The 16,113-nt window shown below is 44.2% G+C and overlaps 6 protein-coding genes across 6 annotated transcripts; 4 read left to right on the forward strand and 2 right to left on the reverse strand.

Annotated features, from left to right (window-relative positions):
* Positions 1-523: 523 nt before the first annotated feature.
* On the forward strand, positions 524-1,127 carry LOC6568975. The gene is made up of 2 exons (XM_001995210.3): positions 524-582; positions 648-1,127. The coding sequence occupies exons 1-2, from the start codon at positions 569-571 to the stop codon at positions 919-921; spliced, it is 288 nt and encodes a 95-aa protein (XP_001995246.1). The 5' UTR covers positions 524-568; the 3' UTR covers positions 922-1,127.
* A 2,349-nt stretch (positions 1,128-3,476) lies between these two features.
* On the reverse strand, positions 3,477-4,228 carry LOC116805902 (ficolin-1-like). Its single transcript, XM_032741066.1, has 2 exons — positions 3,769-4,228; positions 3,477-3,703 (listed from the first exon to the last, which is right to left on the reverse strand). The coding sequence occupies exons 1-2, from the start codon at positions 4,149-4,151 to the stop codon at positions 3,574-3,576; spliced, it is 513 nt and encodes a 170-aa protein (XP_032596957.1). The 5' UTR covers positions 4,152-4,228; the 3' UTR covers positions 3,477-3,573.
* Positions 4,229-4,517: 289 nt separating this feature from the next.
* On the forward strand, positions 4,518-5,681 carry LOC6570774 (ribose-5-phosphate isomerase). The gene has a single exon (XM_001996953.3). The coding sequence runs from the start codon at positions 4,720-4,722 to the stop codon at positions 5,560-5,562; it is 843 nt and encodes a 280-aa protein (XP_001996989.3). The 5' UTR covers positions 4,518-4,719; the 3' UTR covers positions 5,563-5,681.
* LOC6568973 (protein TEX261) lies at positions 5,661-6,677 on the reverse strand. The gene is made up of 3 exons (XM_001995208.3): positions 6,361-6,677; positions 5,999-6,300; positions 5,661-5,937 (listed from the first exon to the last, which is right to left on the reverse strand). The coding sequence occupies exons 1-3, from the start codon at positions 6,641-6,643 to the stop codon at positions 5,701-5,703; spliced, it is 822 nt and encodes a 273-aa protein (XP_001995244.2). The 5' UTR covers positions 6,644-6,677; the 3' UTR covers positions 5,661-5,700.
* Positions 6,678-6,816: 139 nt separating this feature from the next.
* LOC6568972 (protein mahjong) lies at positions 6,817-13,283 on the forward strand. Its single transcript, XM_001995207.2, has 11 exons — positions 6,817-7,450; positions 7,513-7,663; positions 7,758-8,585; positions 8,647-8,919; positions 8,991-11,174; positions 11,238-11,358; positions 11,434-11,531; positions 11,598-11,960; positions 12,445-12,517; positions 12,594-12,782; positions 12,861-13,283. Exons 1-11 carry the CDS (start codon positions 6,984-6,986, stop codon positions 12,863-12,865), a joined length of 4,752 nt encoding a protein of 1,583 aa, XP_001995243.1. The 5' UTR covers positions 6,817-6,983; the 3' UTR covers positions 12,866-13,283.
* A 239-nt stretch (positions 13,284-13,522) lies between these two features.
* Positions 13,523-16,085, forward strand: LOC6568971. The gene is made up of 3 exons (XM_001995206.3): positions 13,523-13,943; positions 14,768-15,112; positions 15,184-16,085. The coding sequence occupies exons 1-3, from the start codon at positions 13,737-13,739 to the stop codon at positions 16,000-16,002; spliced, it is 1,371 nt and encodes a 456-aa protein (XP_001995242.1). The 5' UTR covers positions 13,523-13,736; the 3' UTR covers positions 16,003-16,085.
* Positions 16,086-16,113: the final 28 nt, after the last annotated feature.

The following is a 16,113-nucleotide window of genomic DNA, read 5'->3' on the forward strand; positions in this document are numbered from 1 at the left end:
AATGAAGAGATTGCAACCAGACTTAGGCCAAGAAGTTACCACATTCCCTTCCGTCCCTTCCCTTTCCCCTTTCCCCTTTTGCTGTCTATTTATTTCAGTGGCCTCGTTTCACTCGACCTGACCTTCGATAGGCTGACAAACATGGTTAAGTGCTTATTCGACTTTACATTCAAACGGTTTTGGTTTCCTTCCTGGCCCTAATACTCCCACACGTGTGGTTATCCACATGCTATGTTAATCTTGTTGGCCCATTTCATTGTGTTAATTAACGCCATTTAACATGATTATTGAGCTTGGTTTGACAATGATGGCCTTTAACTTAAGGCTTCTTACTATTTTTAGATTTATTAAGCTATCTGAGTGGCACAGTTAAAGCCTTGTATATTTTGCACACTCTGCAGAAAATAATGTTTATATTAGCAGCATATTTTATACATTTCTCTCAACTCAATTGGCTTTGATAATACAGCAGGGTTTTCAGTTGAGTTAACATTATTGTTATTGTTTGTAGTTTATATGAAGTTTCAGATTTCTTTTGTTTTGTAAAGCACTTTTTCCAGCGTTCAAAATGTACACCAATTTGTAAGTAATCGCATTCAGTTAATGTTATTATCGATATCGATATGGGTATATTCCCTTGCTCTCAGATTGAAACTGGCTGCGAGACGGGACTTTATCATGGTCGCCGGCGGCGGCAGCTTTGTCCAGAGCCTTCTAAAACCGATAAGCATCGAGCTGAACACCGCCCAGGCGCTGTTCATTAAATCCCGTCAGAAGCGGATGCGTGAACTCTATGAGCGGGAAGCGAGCCAACAGCTCCTGGAGATCAAGCGTCTCAATCTGATGTTAAAGACGAATATCTGCCATTATCGCTGGACGCCGCTGGGCATGTTGCCAGCTAGACGCCAGCCGTTGAACTAAAATTCACAAGTTATTCGAAATAGACAACAATTTTGGGAGCACTAACTGCCAATAAAAAGAAAAATTAAAAAATGATGCCCTCAAAATTGCTGTCTGTTTAATTAACTTAAATGTGTATTGCAATAAAGTCAGTTGAATGTGTTTATTTAATGCGGTCCACTGTCTGCCGTATACATTGTGTGTGTAATAAATTGATTTAGTCCGTTTTTGTTTTGCGGCCATTAATCTAAAGATGCCACGCCCACATTTGCAACATTTGTGCTGTGTTTATTGTTTAATGAATGAATGTGAATTTTCACATTGGAGGCGTTTCTCATGCGCCGCATCCACTTTAAGTGTGGAAGTCTGCTTTTTGTCTCATTCATTTCTTAAGGGGGCTTTTCACAAAAATTCTTTGTTCTGTGTGTGTGTGTGTGTGTGTGTGGCAACAACAACAAATGCAAAACTGATTATCATGGGCTGCCTTTGTTTTTGTGTGTGCGGCGTGTTTTTGTGGTTGGGTTCCAATAAAAAACGCCACTTCGAATATTAATTGAAAGCTGAAGATAAAACTTTGGGCTAAGGCAAGGCAAGGCAGGGCAGGGCAAGGCTAAGTCAAGGCATCCTTTTCCATTGCCACCACTTCATCATCATTTGTCATTGTCTCAGTTAACGCAGTGTGATTTACCAGCTCCCAAGCCACCCACAGTTCCCCCGCATTCGTCCCTCCGCCATTAGCATGTTCAATAGGAAGCTCAGATAAGAGGCTTAGAAACTCTGCACCCCTCTTTGCATTCAAATGCACATCCGTTTAACTTTTGTAGCGCCTCCATTGTAGGCAACCCCCCCTCGAGTGTGCAGTCAGCGATGTGCTAATCAAATTATAAATTATATAGCCATTGGTAAAGTCATTGAGTGCAGCACAGAGTCCAACACACCAAGCATTGACATTGTCATCATCAGCATTCCCAACTCATAACTCTCTCTCTCCCTCTCTCTCTCTCTCTCTCTCTCTTTCTCTCCCACTCAAAAAACGAGACCTTTTTTTGAAATGCACATTTTCCTCCCAGTGCTCCCCGATCCCGGCTATTTGGGGAGCATAATAGGAAAACGGCATCGCAACTGGGTCGCGGCTCCATTTGCAATTGCTGCTCTTTGCTCTTTGCTTTTTGCCATTTTGCCACTTTTTTGTGCAAAGTTTGTGCGTGTAATTGAGGAAAAGTGAGGGATGGGAATTGGGGATCGGGCGAATGAGGAATGGGAAATGGTTTTGCATGCAGGTGTTGAAGCGTGTGGCAGCCACAAGGGGCACATTAAACAATGCATTCCTTTAATTAACCATTTGCATTTATCATTTTTTTCCCCTTTTACATGTGTGTGTGTGTACATGTGTGTGTGTGTGTGTGTGTGTGTGAAGGGCTTTTGTTTCACATAATTGATATTTACATTGGCACTGTTCGCATACGCTTGACAAAAGGATGCTTTAATATTGTTACACGTTGTGTCAAACAATTGATTTGTTTTCATATGCATTAAAATAAATTAATTTAGTACAATTTAAAATCAATTCTCTAAAAAAGAGAAGCCTTGCACAAATTTAAGTTACAGCAATAGATCATAATAAGGACAGCAGAAGTGAACTCTTGCATATCTTTAAGACACCACTCATTGCACCTGACAACTTCATTTGCTAATGATAAAAAAAAAACAGTCTATCTTGAGATGCATACATGCATATTTTCTTTGTTGCACTTGTAATCCATTTCCTTCCATTAACACATTTGATGTTTCTTCTTCTTCTTTTTTTTTTACAGCTTTTTTTGTAAGTATCTTTTTGCTGTTTCGTATGGCATTCAGCTTGTGTCCCACATTTAGCAAAAAATGAAGAAATTGCAATCACCTTTGTGATTGTGCTTTGCCTTATTCAGCCTTATCGCAATTTTCATTCAACAGAGTTTTCGCTTTGTGCACTAAAAGTATTAAATTTCTACCAAATACCATACTCGGAAATGGTCCAACTGCTGAACTCCCACTCGGAATATTGGCGAAGAGCAACAGAAACATGATGCGGGCGGCCTTTCGAGGAATGGGGAATTCCCCCATTTGCAATTCATTGGTCAGCAATGGAAAGTCTCAACGCCTTCCTTACCCATTCCGCCCCTTTCTCTACTCACATCTACTCGCCATCTAAGCCAAGAAGGAATGCTCTTAATGGTTTTTCCAACCATTTCTTATCATTATCTAGGCAAGCGTTTTACTTTAAACGACTTTTGTATTGTGGTTTCTTGTTGTTATTGTTGTTGTGATGCTGCTGTTGGTTGTGCAAATTGTATGCACTTCATTGTCCCGATTGCATCCAGAAAACTATTATTACATCACTGCGCTTTCTACTTACTTTTGGCGCATTTCCGTCAGCTGGCATTCGTTTACAAAGTGCTTCGAAGCTTAAATATTCCATAAGTATGTATATGTATTTGTATTATAGTAAAAGCGAAGTTTGTTCTGCATCTATTGTTAGCAATAAGAAATTAAATAATGACTTGACTCAAGCGTATTTATTGTAAAACAAACTGGCTTAGTCTAAAAATATATTCTTGGCTAATGACTTTCACTGCTCTGCTCGCTTCGGCTACATTTGAAAGATTAAAGGAAACAATTGTTTTGAAAATGTATTCAGCTACTGTGTTCAGCCCTCCTCGGTCTTATCATCATCTGGACACGCTTTAGGTAGGATGAGTAACCCGTAAACATAAGCCAACTAATGTCACGACAGTTTTGCGGAATATATTTTCCAAACAGATTGCTGTCAAATAAAAATATATATTAATAAACTATTGCTTATTAATCAAATCTGTTGGTATATAGTACCTGTCGTGGCAGGCATCATACCACCAGGCACCCGTAAACATTTCAGCACAATTGTCGTCATGTGTATCATAGTCCCGATCCCTGGTTGTGAACTTTTTACCCGCATGTATTCGCATGGATTCACCAGCACCTCCGGAGTAAGTGCCCAATGTGATCTGCTTGTATGATTGCATTTCTCCATCGATTGCAAATCGATCATACTTTGCAAACCTATGTCGTCCATTTAAGTCCTCCATTGTTATTAGTAATTCCTGATCCACAGCTTTGGTAATGAAATGGAGCTTGTCGAGTCCTATGAAGAACTCGCCATTTAAATTACCAAAGCCGTTCTTATAGTCATCCCAGAAGCGATAGAAATCCACACTTCCATCCTTGCGGCGCATCACCGTTGTCCAACTGACTTTAAACGGATGCAGACTGTAGCCAGGTACGAGGATCTGATGGATGCCACTATAACGACTATAACGACTCACATATAATATAATAATTAAATTGAATTACAATCATCCATATAAATAAAGTTAAAATCTGCACATTATTTTAGGCCATTTTATTTTAAAACCTGTTGAATATTTTGAAAGGTAACGGCTGCTTGCTGCTGTTCTACTTCTGGCGGTGGCGACAATGCAGGGTTGATTTTATTCGATGAATATCAATTAAGTCGATATTAGTTTAGCGTCTCTAATGTTTATAATGCAGTGACACTAGTTGAAAATATCGATAAGATATTGCTAAAATGTTGTGGATTAAATTCCCAATGCGGCAACTTATTGAAGCTATAAAACAGACTTTAGAAGACACTTCCATTATTATTATTTATTATTTCATACTGTTTCTAAATAATAAGCAGCTTACTCAAGAGCTAAATTTCAGCTGGTGTCAGTGAAAATAGATTTGTGATTGCGAAGCTGAAGCCGGGTCACATTGAAATTTGGAGAGAGAGAAGAGCACATGTTGAAGCCATTGTTGCCATTGTGTCGAGGTTTACCACAATTGATCTCATTGGGATTTAAATCCTCAACCATCAATCAGCGCAATAATTCAACTGCAGGCTGCAAGAACAAGATGACGGATAAGATAGCATTGGATGCAGCCAAGAAGCTAGCGGCAATAACCGCGGTCGACCAGTGGGTCACCGAGGAGACAAAAGTGGTGGGCATTGGCAGTGGATCAACCGTTGTCTTTGCCGTCGAACGCATTGCGGAACGTGTGTGGAAGGATGGCGCCTTGGCGGACATCATCTGTGTGCCATCATCGTATCAGGCACGTTTGCTGATACTCGATCATAATTTGACATTGGGCGATTTGGATCGCCATAGCAAAATTGATGTTTACATCGATGGTGCCGATGAGGTGGACAATGCCATGGTGCTGATTAAGGGCGGCGGCGGTTGCCTGCTGCAGGAGAAAATTGTGGCATCGTGTGCCAAGAAGATGATTGTCATTGCCGATTACACAAAGAAATCACTGCGCCTCGGCGAACAGTGGTGCCGTGGCATACCCATCGAGGTATCACCCCAGGCCCATGTGCCAGTCAAACTGAAAATCGAGGAGCTTTTCGGGGGACATGCTGAGCTGCGTGTGGCATTGATGAAGGCCGGTCCCATTGTCACCGACAATGGCAACTTTCTGATCGACTGGAAATTTGTGGCGAAACGTGAATACAACTGGGATGAGGTGAATCGCGCAATAACCATGATACCGGGCGTCATGGAGACGGGTCTATTCGTTGACATGGCAATCAAATGCTATTTTGGCATGGCTGACGGCACCGTCAAAGTCCAGAATAAATAAATCACTGCCACTCCCCACATTTGCATCATGTGAAATATCTTCATCTCTATTAACTCTAAAAAGGGGCTTGTATTACAAAATAAATAACTAAAGGATCATTAAATTTTTTTTACAATAAATTGATTAGCTTTCTCTCTCTTAAAACGATTTCTTGCTACGTCCTGGCAGTAGCGTGTCCTTCACATAGTTAAACAGCGAAAGTAAGCCAAGCTTTTTGTTTCCCGAGAAATAATTACTGACCACATCCGGATTACTGCTGCCCAATCTTCGCTCATTCAGGCCAATTGTCGTGGGCAACACATTGTCATTGGCACTGACCGAAACGAACAGTGCAAAGGGAACCATCCACATGCAGATTGTAAAATAGGCAAGCACCTGCACAAGGAGTAGACAAATCCATAGTCAACATATCGCGTCCAATTGTCGATAGACTCACCTGCGTAAAGGGCACATAGACGCTAGTGAAATACTGAAAGGCGAGCAGATGATTTACCACCAGCATTACCAGCGAGCCAATAAATGGCAGCGACAGCAATCGTATAAATGGAAAACTAGTCATAATACTAAAATGAAATGCCTGCGCCAGCAAACCGCACACCATCATCGTCCACGAGAAGTCCTCGAAGAAGATCAACATGATGTACACGAATATCGTGAAACTGATCATAAACAATATAAAACGACGCGTTGACGTTGTATATTCCTCGGCCAATTCAGCCAGATAATAAAGTCCAGCAACTATGAAAAATACGGGCATATATTAGATAATACACATTGCTCGCTCAGTTGTACACGTACCTATGGAGAGTGTCAAGAAGATGATCTGTAATGCCAGGGATATCCAACTAAGTATGAATAGGAATCCCATTTTATTGTCTAAATTATTAATAAATGTGTGTTGGTTCTTGATGAGGTGCCCAAAACAAAACAATGACGCGACACATCGATAAACTTTTTTCGGCGATATGCGGCGATTAATTTGGCTTTTGAATATGCGATGATTTTTTTGCATACTGAGTTGCCAGATAGTTAACTGGTTGTTGAATAGGCGGTGATTTCTGTTCTTAAAAAGCTGCCACATAATTGAACTAGTTGTTAAATAAGTACAACGAACAACAACTGCTGATTTAAAGCAATTTTAACTTTGAGTTGATTTAAATTACTGTGACTCAATATTGTCTGCGCGATATATTTGACAAGCAGCCCACTCACGATTCGCACGCTCTCCTCTCTAGCCAGGCAGATGGTCACACTGTTTCATTGGCAAAAAAAAAAGAGAAGCGCGTGGTTTAGCGGCAAGGAATTTGCATTGTAATCAACTCGATCCCATCGTAAATATAAACACATAAAATTTCCACAAAGTTCGAAACGAATATATAAATAATTGGCGTACAGCGCTTGGCTCGTGGTCCGGTCGCAGAATGTCGCATGCGAATGACAATAATGATGGGAATGCCGCGGCGCAGGAGGAAGACGATGCTGCCGATGAATTGATGAGAAATGACAACGACACCTCCCTGGATAATGCCGTGTTTGCGGCTGCCTATCAAAGCGATGACAGCATAGGCGATGCACTGGATCAGGCTGGTGAAGGCGAAGCCGAAGCGGATGCTCAAAGTGATAGCAATTCAGTTGCTGATGCCGAGGGGGAGGCAGAAGGTGAAGGTGAAGGTGATGGCGATGGAGAAGCTGATGGCGATGGGGATGGCGATGGCGAGCCTGCTGCTGAAGATGAGAGCGGTGGCGATGATGCTGGCAATGGCAATGCAGATGATGATCCAGCCGCCGACAGGCGCTCGGCCACCAAAAAGGAACTCACTCAAATCATTGACAAATGGGAACAGGAGCAAACAACAAGTGGCTACGATCCAGTGCCCACGCTCAGAAGGTAAAAGTTAATGAATATATATAATCCCATATATTTATATATACACATTGTGATAATTGCAGTCTGGCTGAGATATTTGAGCGCGAAAAGGATGCGTATATGCGCAAGGATCCGGATCCGTTGGATCTGAGGCATCCCTATCGCACCGATCCCAGTTGCCAGTATGGACTGCTGCTGAAGCTGCTCTTTCGCAAGGATCAGTTCATGGGCAAGGTACGCAATTATAATATTCGATAATCTGTTCAAATTGTTCTATTTATTTCAATATTCATTTTAATCTTGAATTCTTTTACCCTCAACCTTTTAGCTGCTCAACGATTATCTCCGGGAGAACTATTTCACGCGGCAGAACGTAAGTCGCAGCTCTCTGGAGCTAAATATCATTGCGTGTCGTCTGATATTGGTTGTTATGCCGGGATTGGAGACGACAGCCGTGTTTCAAACCGCTGAGGAAGATGGCATCATTAATCGTCTGTACAATTGGGCAGAGGACAGCATTGAGCCGCTGCAGAGCTATGCAACTGGTCTGTTGGCCACTGCCATGGAGGTCAGCGATATTGCCATCACGTGTCGTGATCAAAACATGCGCCTGGTGCCCAAGATGATCAATCGCCTCCATTTGTTGCACGCCTGCAGTCGCATGAGCAAAAACAACTCAGCAACAGAATCTACGGGCGTCGCGGCCGGCACATCGCATCACAACAACTCGGCGGACAGCAGTTTCTCGCCGGGGATGCTCAGCTGGATGGCGTGTGGTGGTGGTGCTGCATCCGCACCACAATCGCCGCAGCATAACGGCGCCAGTGGCAGTGCCAGCAATATGTCCATTCTCTTCGAGAACAGTCGCGATGCGTTTCCACTGTCACGTTATTATAAACGCATGTATATTCCACTGCATCCGCCGACTGCGGACACCAGCCAGATGCTCATCATGCGCTTCCTGACCAGCCTGGGCGAGTATCAGGAGTTTCTGGGCATGGCCTTCGGTAACAATGTGATGACGCTCATCTTTGGCCATCTCGAGGAGTTGGACAGACGCGACACTTGCCTCGCCTACGAGGTGCTCAAATATCTCGCCTCGTTGCTCTGCCACAAGAAGTTTGCCTTGGAGTTCATTTCACGCGGTGGCCTGGAGGTGAGTTGGGAACCCATATGGATATTGGTTATACATTAAAATTATTATTCTATTGCTGCAGCTACTGTTGAATGTGCCACGTCCAAGTTTGGCAACTACTGGCGTCTCCATAGCCATTTACTATTTGGCCTACTGTGAGGATGCCATGGAGCGCATTTGCAGCATGCCGCGTCCTCTGATATCGAATTTAGTGCGCTATGCCTTGTGGATATTGGGTCGTTGTCATGACTCCTCCAAGTGCCATGCGACCATGTTCTTCAGTTTGAGCTTTCAGTTCAAGGTTATACTCGATGAGTTTGATGCACAGGATGGCCTGCGAAAGCTGTACAATGTCGTGAGTTGAACTTGACTGAGGAACCTTAACTATTCCTGCTTACACTTTTACTTTTTACATATGCTTCCCAGATATCGGTGTTGAAGATCTTGGATCCCACGCAGAATGACAATGACAACGCTTCGGACATCAATGAGGATGTGGAGTGCGCCTCACGTCAAATGGTGCGACATGTGTGCATCGCCCTGAAGCGTTATATGGAGGCACATTTCTTCTACAAGTACAATAACTTCCTATGCCAACACTATGCGACATCGTCCGCCTCATCGTCGGCACACTACTTTAGCCAGCAGCCGACGGTCGCAGCCAAGTTGACCTTTGATCAGTTGCACGAACAGCTGCGCACCCTGCAGGAGCACACCTCGGTGCGTGCGCATTGGGAGCCAGTGGATCAGCTGCTCAAGCTGGGTGGAATTGCAATGCTGTTGCGCATCATTGCGTTCAGCTATGACTGGGTGAACACAGGTCGATCGGAGACTGTGCGCTCCGCATTGGATGTGCTCAGTGTTTGTTGTGTAATACCACGTGTCTATTTGGTGCTCTGCGAGCGTCTCCAGATGCTCGACAAGACAACAACGTCTGGTTTTTGTTCAGTGCTCGGCGCCGCTGCCGGTGAAATTACCGCCGATGCTGAGGTCATCAAATCCGCTTTGGCCGTGCTCTGTCATTGCGTCTGTTCGCCCATCATACGCAAGGATAATGGGAGCACAGCTCTCCTGAAGTTCGCCAGCTCATCGCGCAAGAATAAAGCGAATCAGAAATATGCCGAGGAACTCGTCGAGAAGGTCTGGGAATCGGTGTGCTCCAACAATGGCATTGTGGTGCTGCTCTCGTTGATGCAGACCAAAGGACCCATCACCGATGCGGACTGCATACGCGGCATGGCATGCCGTGCTCTCGCCGGACTCGCACGCTCGGATCGTGTGCGTCAAATTGTGGGCAAGCTGCCGTTGTTTGCCAGCGGTCTACTGCAGACACTGATGCGCGATCCCATACTGCAAGAGAAGCGGGCGGAACATGTGCTCTTCCAGAAGTATGCCCTCGAGCTGCTCGAACGCATCTCGGGCAAAACGAAGCCACTAAATAATCCGTTGGATCCATCGCTAACCAACATGCACAAGGCCAATGTGATTGCCCAGACGCGCATTCAATACAACGAACAGCAACTGTATCAGCTAATCTTTGAGCATTTGGAGAGCAAAGGTTTGGCCCAAACAGCCCAGATGCTGCAACGTGAAGTAGGCCTTCCGCTCCAGACGACCACAACGCGCAATTTTCACCAGTCACCCTTCGACTACAAAGGATTCGCTGGCATCAGCTCGATGTCGCGCAGTCGTTTGCGCAATCGCATGCAGGATGTGAATGCTGCCATCATGTCGCACAATGGTGAATTACAGAATCGCAGTGAAGATCTGTTGCCGCACTGCAGCAGCAGTAGTGGTGGTGCCTCCACTTCGGCAGCTGCTGCTGCTGCTGCTGGTGGCGCTGCATCTGCCACATTGGGTGTACCCAATTTCAACTACCTCAGCGCACAGACGCCCATCAAGCTGCGCAAAACGGAACGTTCCGCCTCGTCCGTCAGTCGCTCCCTCCAAAAGCAGATCGTTGAACCCGGTGCGGGCGGGTCGGGATTACCCGATGACTTGGCTGTGTCGCCCATGTTGCATCCGAAGCGTGTGACGCTCAACAGCATTGTCACCGAGTATCTGACGAATCAGCATTCGTTGTGCAACAATCCGGTGACAACCTGTCCCCAGTTCGATCTCTACGAACCGCACAAGTGCCCCGATCCACGTCCGAGCCGACTGGTCAGCTCCAATTATAATCTGACATCGCGACACTTTCGCACGCAGGCTGGTTTCAATACGGCTCGCTTCGATCGTCGACATGTCCACACACATTTTGCACCGTGGCGCACCATGCGTTCCGCCGACTACGATGATCTGGAGTTCACGTGCTGTGATGTCGTTGGCAATTATCTGATTGTGGGCACCCATCAGGGCGAGAGCAAAGTGTTCAACATGAACGATGGCGTCGAACAGTTCTCCTCCATTTGCCACACGTACGGTGTGGACGCAATACAGGCGAATCGTGCCGGAGATCTGGTGTTGACCACCAGTCTGTGGCGTCTGCGCACCACGGTGCTGTGGTCCATCAGTGACAACGAGTTCCGCTCCAAGCTGCGGCTGCCTGAGGTGGGCTACTGTGAGTTTAGCCAGACCACACAGGATCGTCTGCTGGGCACCCACACAGATGTGAGTTCTGATTCTGCAGTTGCTCTTTAATCAACCAATGAACTCTTATTTTCCCTTTTGCAGTGCGCTGTGCTGTACGATGTGAATACGGGCTCCAAGGTGTTCACCTTTACGCCCACCATACCCAATCAGTACACCAAGAATCGAGCCACACTCTGCCGCACAGACGAACTGCTGCTCTCAGGTGAGGTTCCTGGCATAAATATGTTATATATTTTTTATATTTACATTCTCATATTTATATATTTTGTCAATCCAGATGGTGTGCTCTGGGATGTGCGCTCCGGCAAAGAGATACACAAATTTGACAAGTTCAATCAGTGCATTTCGGGCGTCTTTCATCCCAACTGTCTCGAGGTGAGTCCTTAAATCAACTCCTTAATGTCCATAAATATATGTGTAAACTTCGTTTTTATTCAACAGATCATAGCCAATACGGAAGTGTGGGATCTGCGCACGTTCCATCTGCTGCAGACTGTCCCGGTGTTGGATCAACGCAATTGCACCTTCTCGCCAATGCATGTGATATATGGCGCTAGTTTGGGTGCGGATCGGGATCATGATGTGGAGACGACCACCTATGATACGAGCTTTAATGTGCTGGATGCGTACGATTATTCAAGTATTGCGACCATCGATGTGAAGCGGAATATCAACGATTTGAGTGTTAGCGCCAATGGCAGCCTGATTGCCGTCGTTGAGGATCACAGCGGTTACGATTCGAAGCAGGAGACATATGTGAAAATCTATGCAGTGGGCGTTAAAAAGAGCGAACGCTCGGAAGAGGTGCGTCCGGTTAAGGATCTGGCCGTCGATGAGGGTGGCGTTAGAAGCGGCGCTTCTGCGTCCGGTGCGTCGGTGGAGCCGCCACCGTCAGCCATTCATGCAGCCGGAGGCGGTGATTCCGTTCTAATTCGCTTCGTCGAAGAGGCGGCACCACGCCCCCATACGCCAGCGCCAAATTTAGCTTTGCTTGATGCCGATGAGGCCAATGCTGATGCTGCTGTGCCAATTGCTGTTCCATTGGATGCATTGGAAGCAGCAGCCATTGGTGCTGGCCGTCGTCCGATTTGGCTGAGGCACACAGCGTCCCATGCCAATTCGAATCTGGCTCGCCAGCATGCGCCCAATAACTCAATTGTTGGTGTGCGACGGCGAGCACGTACACTGGGTGGTGCCGGTGGTGCCGGTACCGGAGCCCCTGTCGATCTCAGAACGCTCATGCGGCAGATGGATGATATTGAATTTAATATTATGTCTATGCTTGCAGGAAGATGATGAGGAGGTGCCCGAATCCAATGAGGAGGGCTCCGACACGGGCTCCGATACGGGCTCTGAAAATGGTAATTAATTTCATATATATATATATCTGATTCTATTATGATTTGAATACTTACACAATTCCTTTTGTTTGGACAGCTTTTGCACTTGGTCCGAATTTTCTTGGTTTCCCGTTGCGCAGCCATCGCGATCTGATCGATACTTGGTCCTCGAGCGACGATGATGACAACGATAGCGATTTGGAGGATGGCGATGATGACGATGAGGAAGATATTGCCATTCTCAATGGTGAAGATTTGGATTTTGAAGGCGATGCCAGCAGCGAAGGTAATTTGAAATTACCTCCTCAAGCTGACCAAAAATATCATCATATTATATCCCTTGTATCCCTCTATTTATCCACAGATTAATTCGACTTCTCGACTCCTTCAATGCTTTGTTTATTTTGCGCAGCTTGTCGAGCTCTCGGAATTGCACCCCTCTCAAAAAGAAACACACACACTAGCTATATATTTACGCCTAGTTTTATAAGCTGTTAACTTAAACTATATTTTTATGTTCAAGTTTGTACAAATGGTTCAAAATGTAAAAAGTTCATCAAAACGTAAAAACTAAACTGACCTGTTAAGAAGCAGTTGTAAGTAAGCAACAAAAAAGAAACAGAAAAAAAAAGAATTGTTCAACAATTTTCAATTGTACAGAGTTTATTACAATTATATACTTTTCTATTAATGAATAAAAATGTAAAACAAAAAAACTAGTTAATGTAGTTGTAGTAAAGCAGACGCAGTTGTAAACAAATTGAATAATATTAATTATGGCTACCGTTGCAATTGCGATTTATAATCAAATTATGTTTTAATATTTTTCAGTAGCGTTTCGTCATTGTGTGGAGTCGAACCATGATACCGATATAGACACCTGAGTTATTATCTTATCTCTGAAATGACGTGCAAGCGATATATATGGTTTTTTTTCTCTTTTTTTCGTTGAATGTTAATCAATTCAGTTACTTTGGCGATTTGCTTTTGGGGTTCGCAATACTCCAAGTTTATCCTCCAAGCACAAATAGATAAATATGGTTATAAGGCTGCGTATCTATCGTGGATTTTGCGGTCAAGTTGAATGACTGAATTCAGTGAGCAAATAACGATTACAAAAAAAAAGCTGGCCAGTTCTAATTGTTAAATTTAGTTACGATTTGTCGTCGAAGTCGCGCGTATCAACGCAACGGAAAACATTACAGCTCATTCACTTAACTCATCAAAGTAGAACCAAACAATGGGCATTTTCGCATTTGGATTGCTGCTTCTGCTCCGCCTCCTGCTGTCCACGTCGAGCTGTTTGGCGTTTGAGGAGCGTGCGGATTTCTGCATTAAAACGGAACCATTGCTGCTCAGTGATTTAGAGCGACGTGTGTTCCTCGCCAGCAACGAGGGGCAGTCCCAGTGTCACATAACAGCCATAACCCTGACGGCCAAGGAGAAGGTGAGTCCAACAGGGTCCATAACGATTTTTATTCAAATTAATTGTTTATTTATATCGAAAATTGATGACACTCATTTTGATATATTCAAACTTATTTTAATTATTTGTATTTCAAAATGCAATGTGTATTTAAATCTAATTAAACTAAACTAAAAACTTTAGCGACTAAAAAAGATTCTACAAATCCAAAACCTACACAACGACATATATATACATATATATACAGGCACATGGAAATAGTTAGCTATTTCATTAAGATATTTTGAAATGCGCTTTTAATAATGTTAATTTATTTTTAGTTAGTTCGATGTCAAATCAGTGTCCATTAGTCAGATTACCATATAATTGGTATAGAGATCAATTCAAACAATATATGTATATATTTTATGTTAATGATTTAATGCACATAGTTAACACATCGTTAAAAATAATAGCCTTTTAAGGCATTAACTGCGATCAATCAGCCGAGGCTAAGATGAGGTTGATGTTGTTGTCATCGCCTGTCCAAAACGAGCTGTTTGCCATTAAATCATTAAATGACAAGCGCAAGGCTCTTCAATCTATATATGGCCAATATAGATTATATACACCAAATATAAATCAAAGTCGAGTAGTTTTGCATTCTGTACATATATATAATATATATATTCCAAATTCAATTAGCTGCGCCGATAATAATAAACAAAAATAAGACTGGAAACGAGGAAAAGTGTCTGTGAGTAGATAATGTGAACAGGGCAGAGAGATAATGGTTATAGATAAGAATAAGATTATATATATGAGTGTATACTTATAGATATATTCGCAACTTGACTAATCCCCAGGAAATCCTCATTGATACGCTGTGCACGGATCACGGCTCGACTTTGATGAAGCGCAGCAATAATCACTTCTTCAAGCTGTACAATGGGGAGCTAAGTGGACGAGGTGGCCAACGGGATATATGCGATGGGAAAGCCAGCTCCATGTTGGCATGGGTGCCCTACACCACCATGATGGAGCAGTATGCGAGCGAACTGAATCCCAAGGAACGACTCAGCTATATTGCCAAGGCGACTAATGTGCAGCGAGAAAAGACCGAATTGTGTCATTTTCGACACGCGGATTTAGTCAACAATGTGCTGGACAACATGTTCACCTGTGTGGTCATGATCTTTGAGGATAATTTTGTAAGTGAAGATGAAATAGCTCCCAATAGCTACCAATACAATACAATTTAATGCTCTCCTTGCTGCCACAGTATGGTATTGATGATAATATCAATGTGCTCGTCGAGCTGCAGCCGCTGATGTATCAGCTGAGGAATGTGACCTATTTGCCCTGGCGGAATGTGACCAACAGCTACAAGATGAGACTGGGCAATGGAGTGCTGAAGAATCCCAGTGGACAGCGGAAGCCCATCTATGGCAGCCTGAGCTATGAGTTTGTGGAGAAGATACGCGTGAATACGAGCAGCGTTTTCCAGCTGGAGCAGCTGGCGAAGTTGCCACTGCTACTGGAGCATCGTGGCTCGGTGCTGGAACTGGATGCGGATGGTGTGGGCGGCTTGGATGTGCAGGAGCAGGCATATTTTGGCCGCACCATGGACGCGAAGAGCGAGGTAAAATTGCAGGTGATTGGCCAATGGGTGGATCAGCATCGGGAATTCGATGCGGACATCTACGAGTACTTTGGACATGGATTGCTCCGCTACAAGCAGCCGCTGAACGGTGGTCGTTTGACCTTCGTGCGCATCGATAGCACCGAACCGGCCTTTGAAGCACCCGATTCGCGTAATCTGGCAAAGGCTTCACTTTTCCGCGATGCGAATGCATCGCCGGCGAGGATGAGCGTCAATGCCACTGAAGGCTACAACGAATGGTCGTCGGTGGAAGAGGAGGGCAACTCCTCGTTTTATCCCTGGTTTGTCCTGAGTTGCCTGCTGTTTGCCATTGTCCTTGTTGTCGTCATTTATGGCATTGTTCGGGTCTACAACAAAAAGACAAAGGAACGTCAAAAATACGAATTGGCAAACACAAACAATAAGCAGGCCAATTCATCCTGCCTAGAATCTAAGTAAAAAAACACACAATTTACAACAATTATATCGAATTTCGTTTTGTTCACAACATGTTTAATTAAATCCCTTTTTAAATTTAAAGCAATTTATTTTGGTTTTGAGTCTCATTTC

The sequence above is a fragment of the Drosophila grimshawi genome, unplaced genomic scaffold, assembly GCF_018153295.1.
Source record: "Drosophila grimshawi isolate 15287-2541.00 unplaced genomic scaffold, ASM1815329v1 contig_1367, whole genome shotgun sequence".
Classification (NCBI taxonomy): domain Eukaryota; kingdom Metazoa; phylum Arthropoda; class Insecta; order Diptera; family Drosophilidae; genus Drosophila; species Drosophila grimshawi.

Coding starts and splice junctions, on each gene's coding strand:
- LOC116805902 (XM_032741066.1), bottom strand. CDS start 4,151: ATGCGCCGCAAGGATGGAAGTGTGGATTTCTATCGCTTCTGGGATGAC. Junction 3,704..3,768: donor TATGATGCCTGCCACGACAG/GTACTATATACC, acceptor TTTATTTGACAG/CAATCTGTTTGGAAAATATA.
- LOC6568972 (XM_001995207.2), top strand. CDS start 6,984: ATGTCGCATGCGAATGACAATAATGATGGGAATGCCGCGGCGCAGGAG. Junction 8,920..8,990: donor TGCGAAAGCTGTACAATGTC/GTGAGTTGAACT, acceptor TATGCTTCCCAG/ATATCGGTGTTGAAGATCTT. Junction 11,359..11,433: donor AGACGAACTGCTGCTCTCAG/GTGAGGTTCCTG, acceptor TTGTCAATCCAG/ATGGTGTGCTCTGGGATGTG.
- LOC6568973 (XM_001995208.3), bottom strand. CDS start 6,643: ATGTGGCAGCTTTTTAAGAACAGAAATCACCGCCTATTCAACAACCAG. Junction 6,301..6,360: donor CTTCTTGACACTCTCCATAG/GTACGTGTACAA, acceptor TATTTTTCATAG/TTGCTGGACTTTATTATCTG. Junction 5,938..5,998: donor TCTATGTGCCCTTTACGCAG/GTGAGTCTATCG, acceptor CTCCTTGTGCAG/GTGCTTGCCTATTTTACAAT.
- LOC6570774 (XM_001996953.3), top strand. CDS start 4,720: ATGTTGAAGCCATTGTTGCCATTGTGTCGAGGTTTACCACAATTGATC.
- LOC6568971 (XM_001995206.3), top strand. CDS start 13,737: ATGGGCATTTTCGCATTTGGATTGCTGCTTCTGCTCCGCCTCCTGCTG. Junction 13,944..14,767: donor CCCTGACGGCCAAGGAGAAG/GTGAGTCCAACA, acceptor ACTAATCCCCAG/GAAATCCTCATTGATACGCT. Junction 15,113..15,183: donor TGATCTTTGAGGATAATTTT/GTAAGTGAAGAT, acceptor TTGCTGCCACAG/TATGGTATTGATGATAATAT.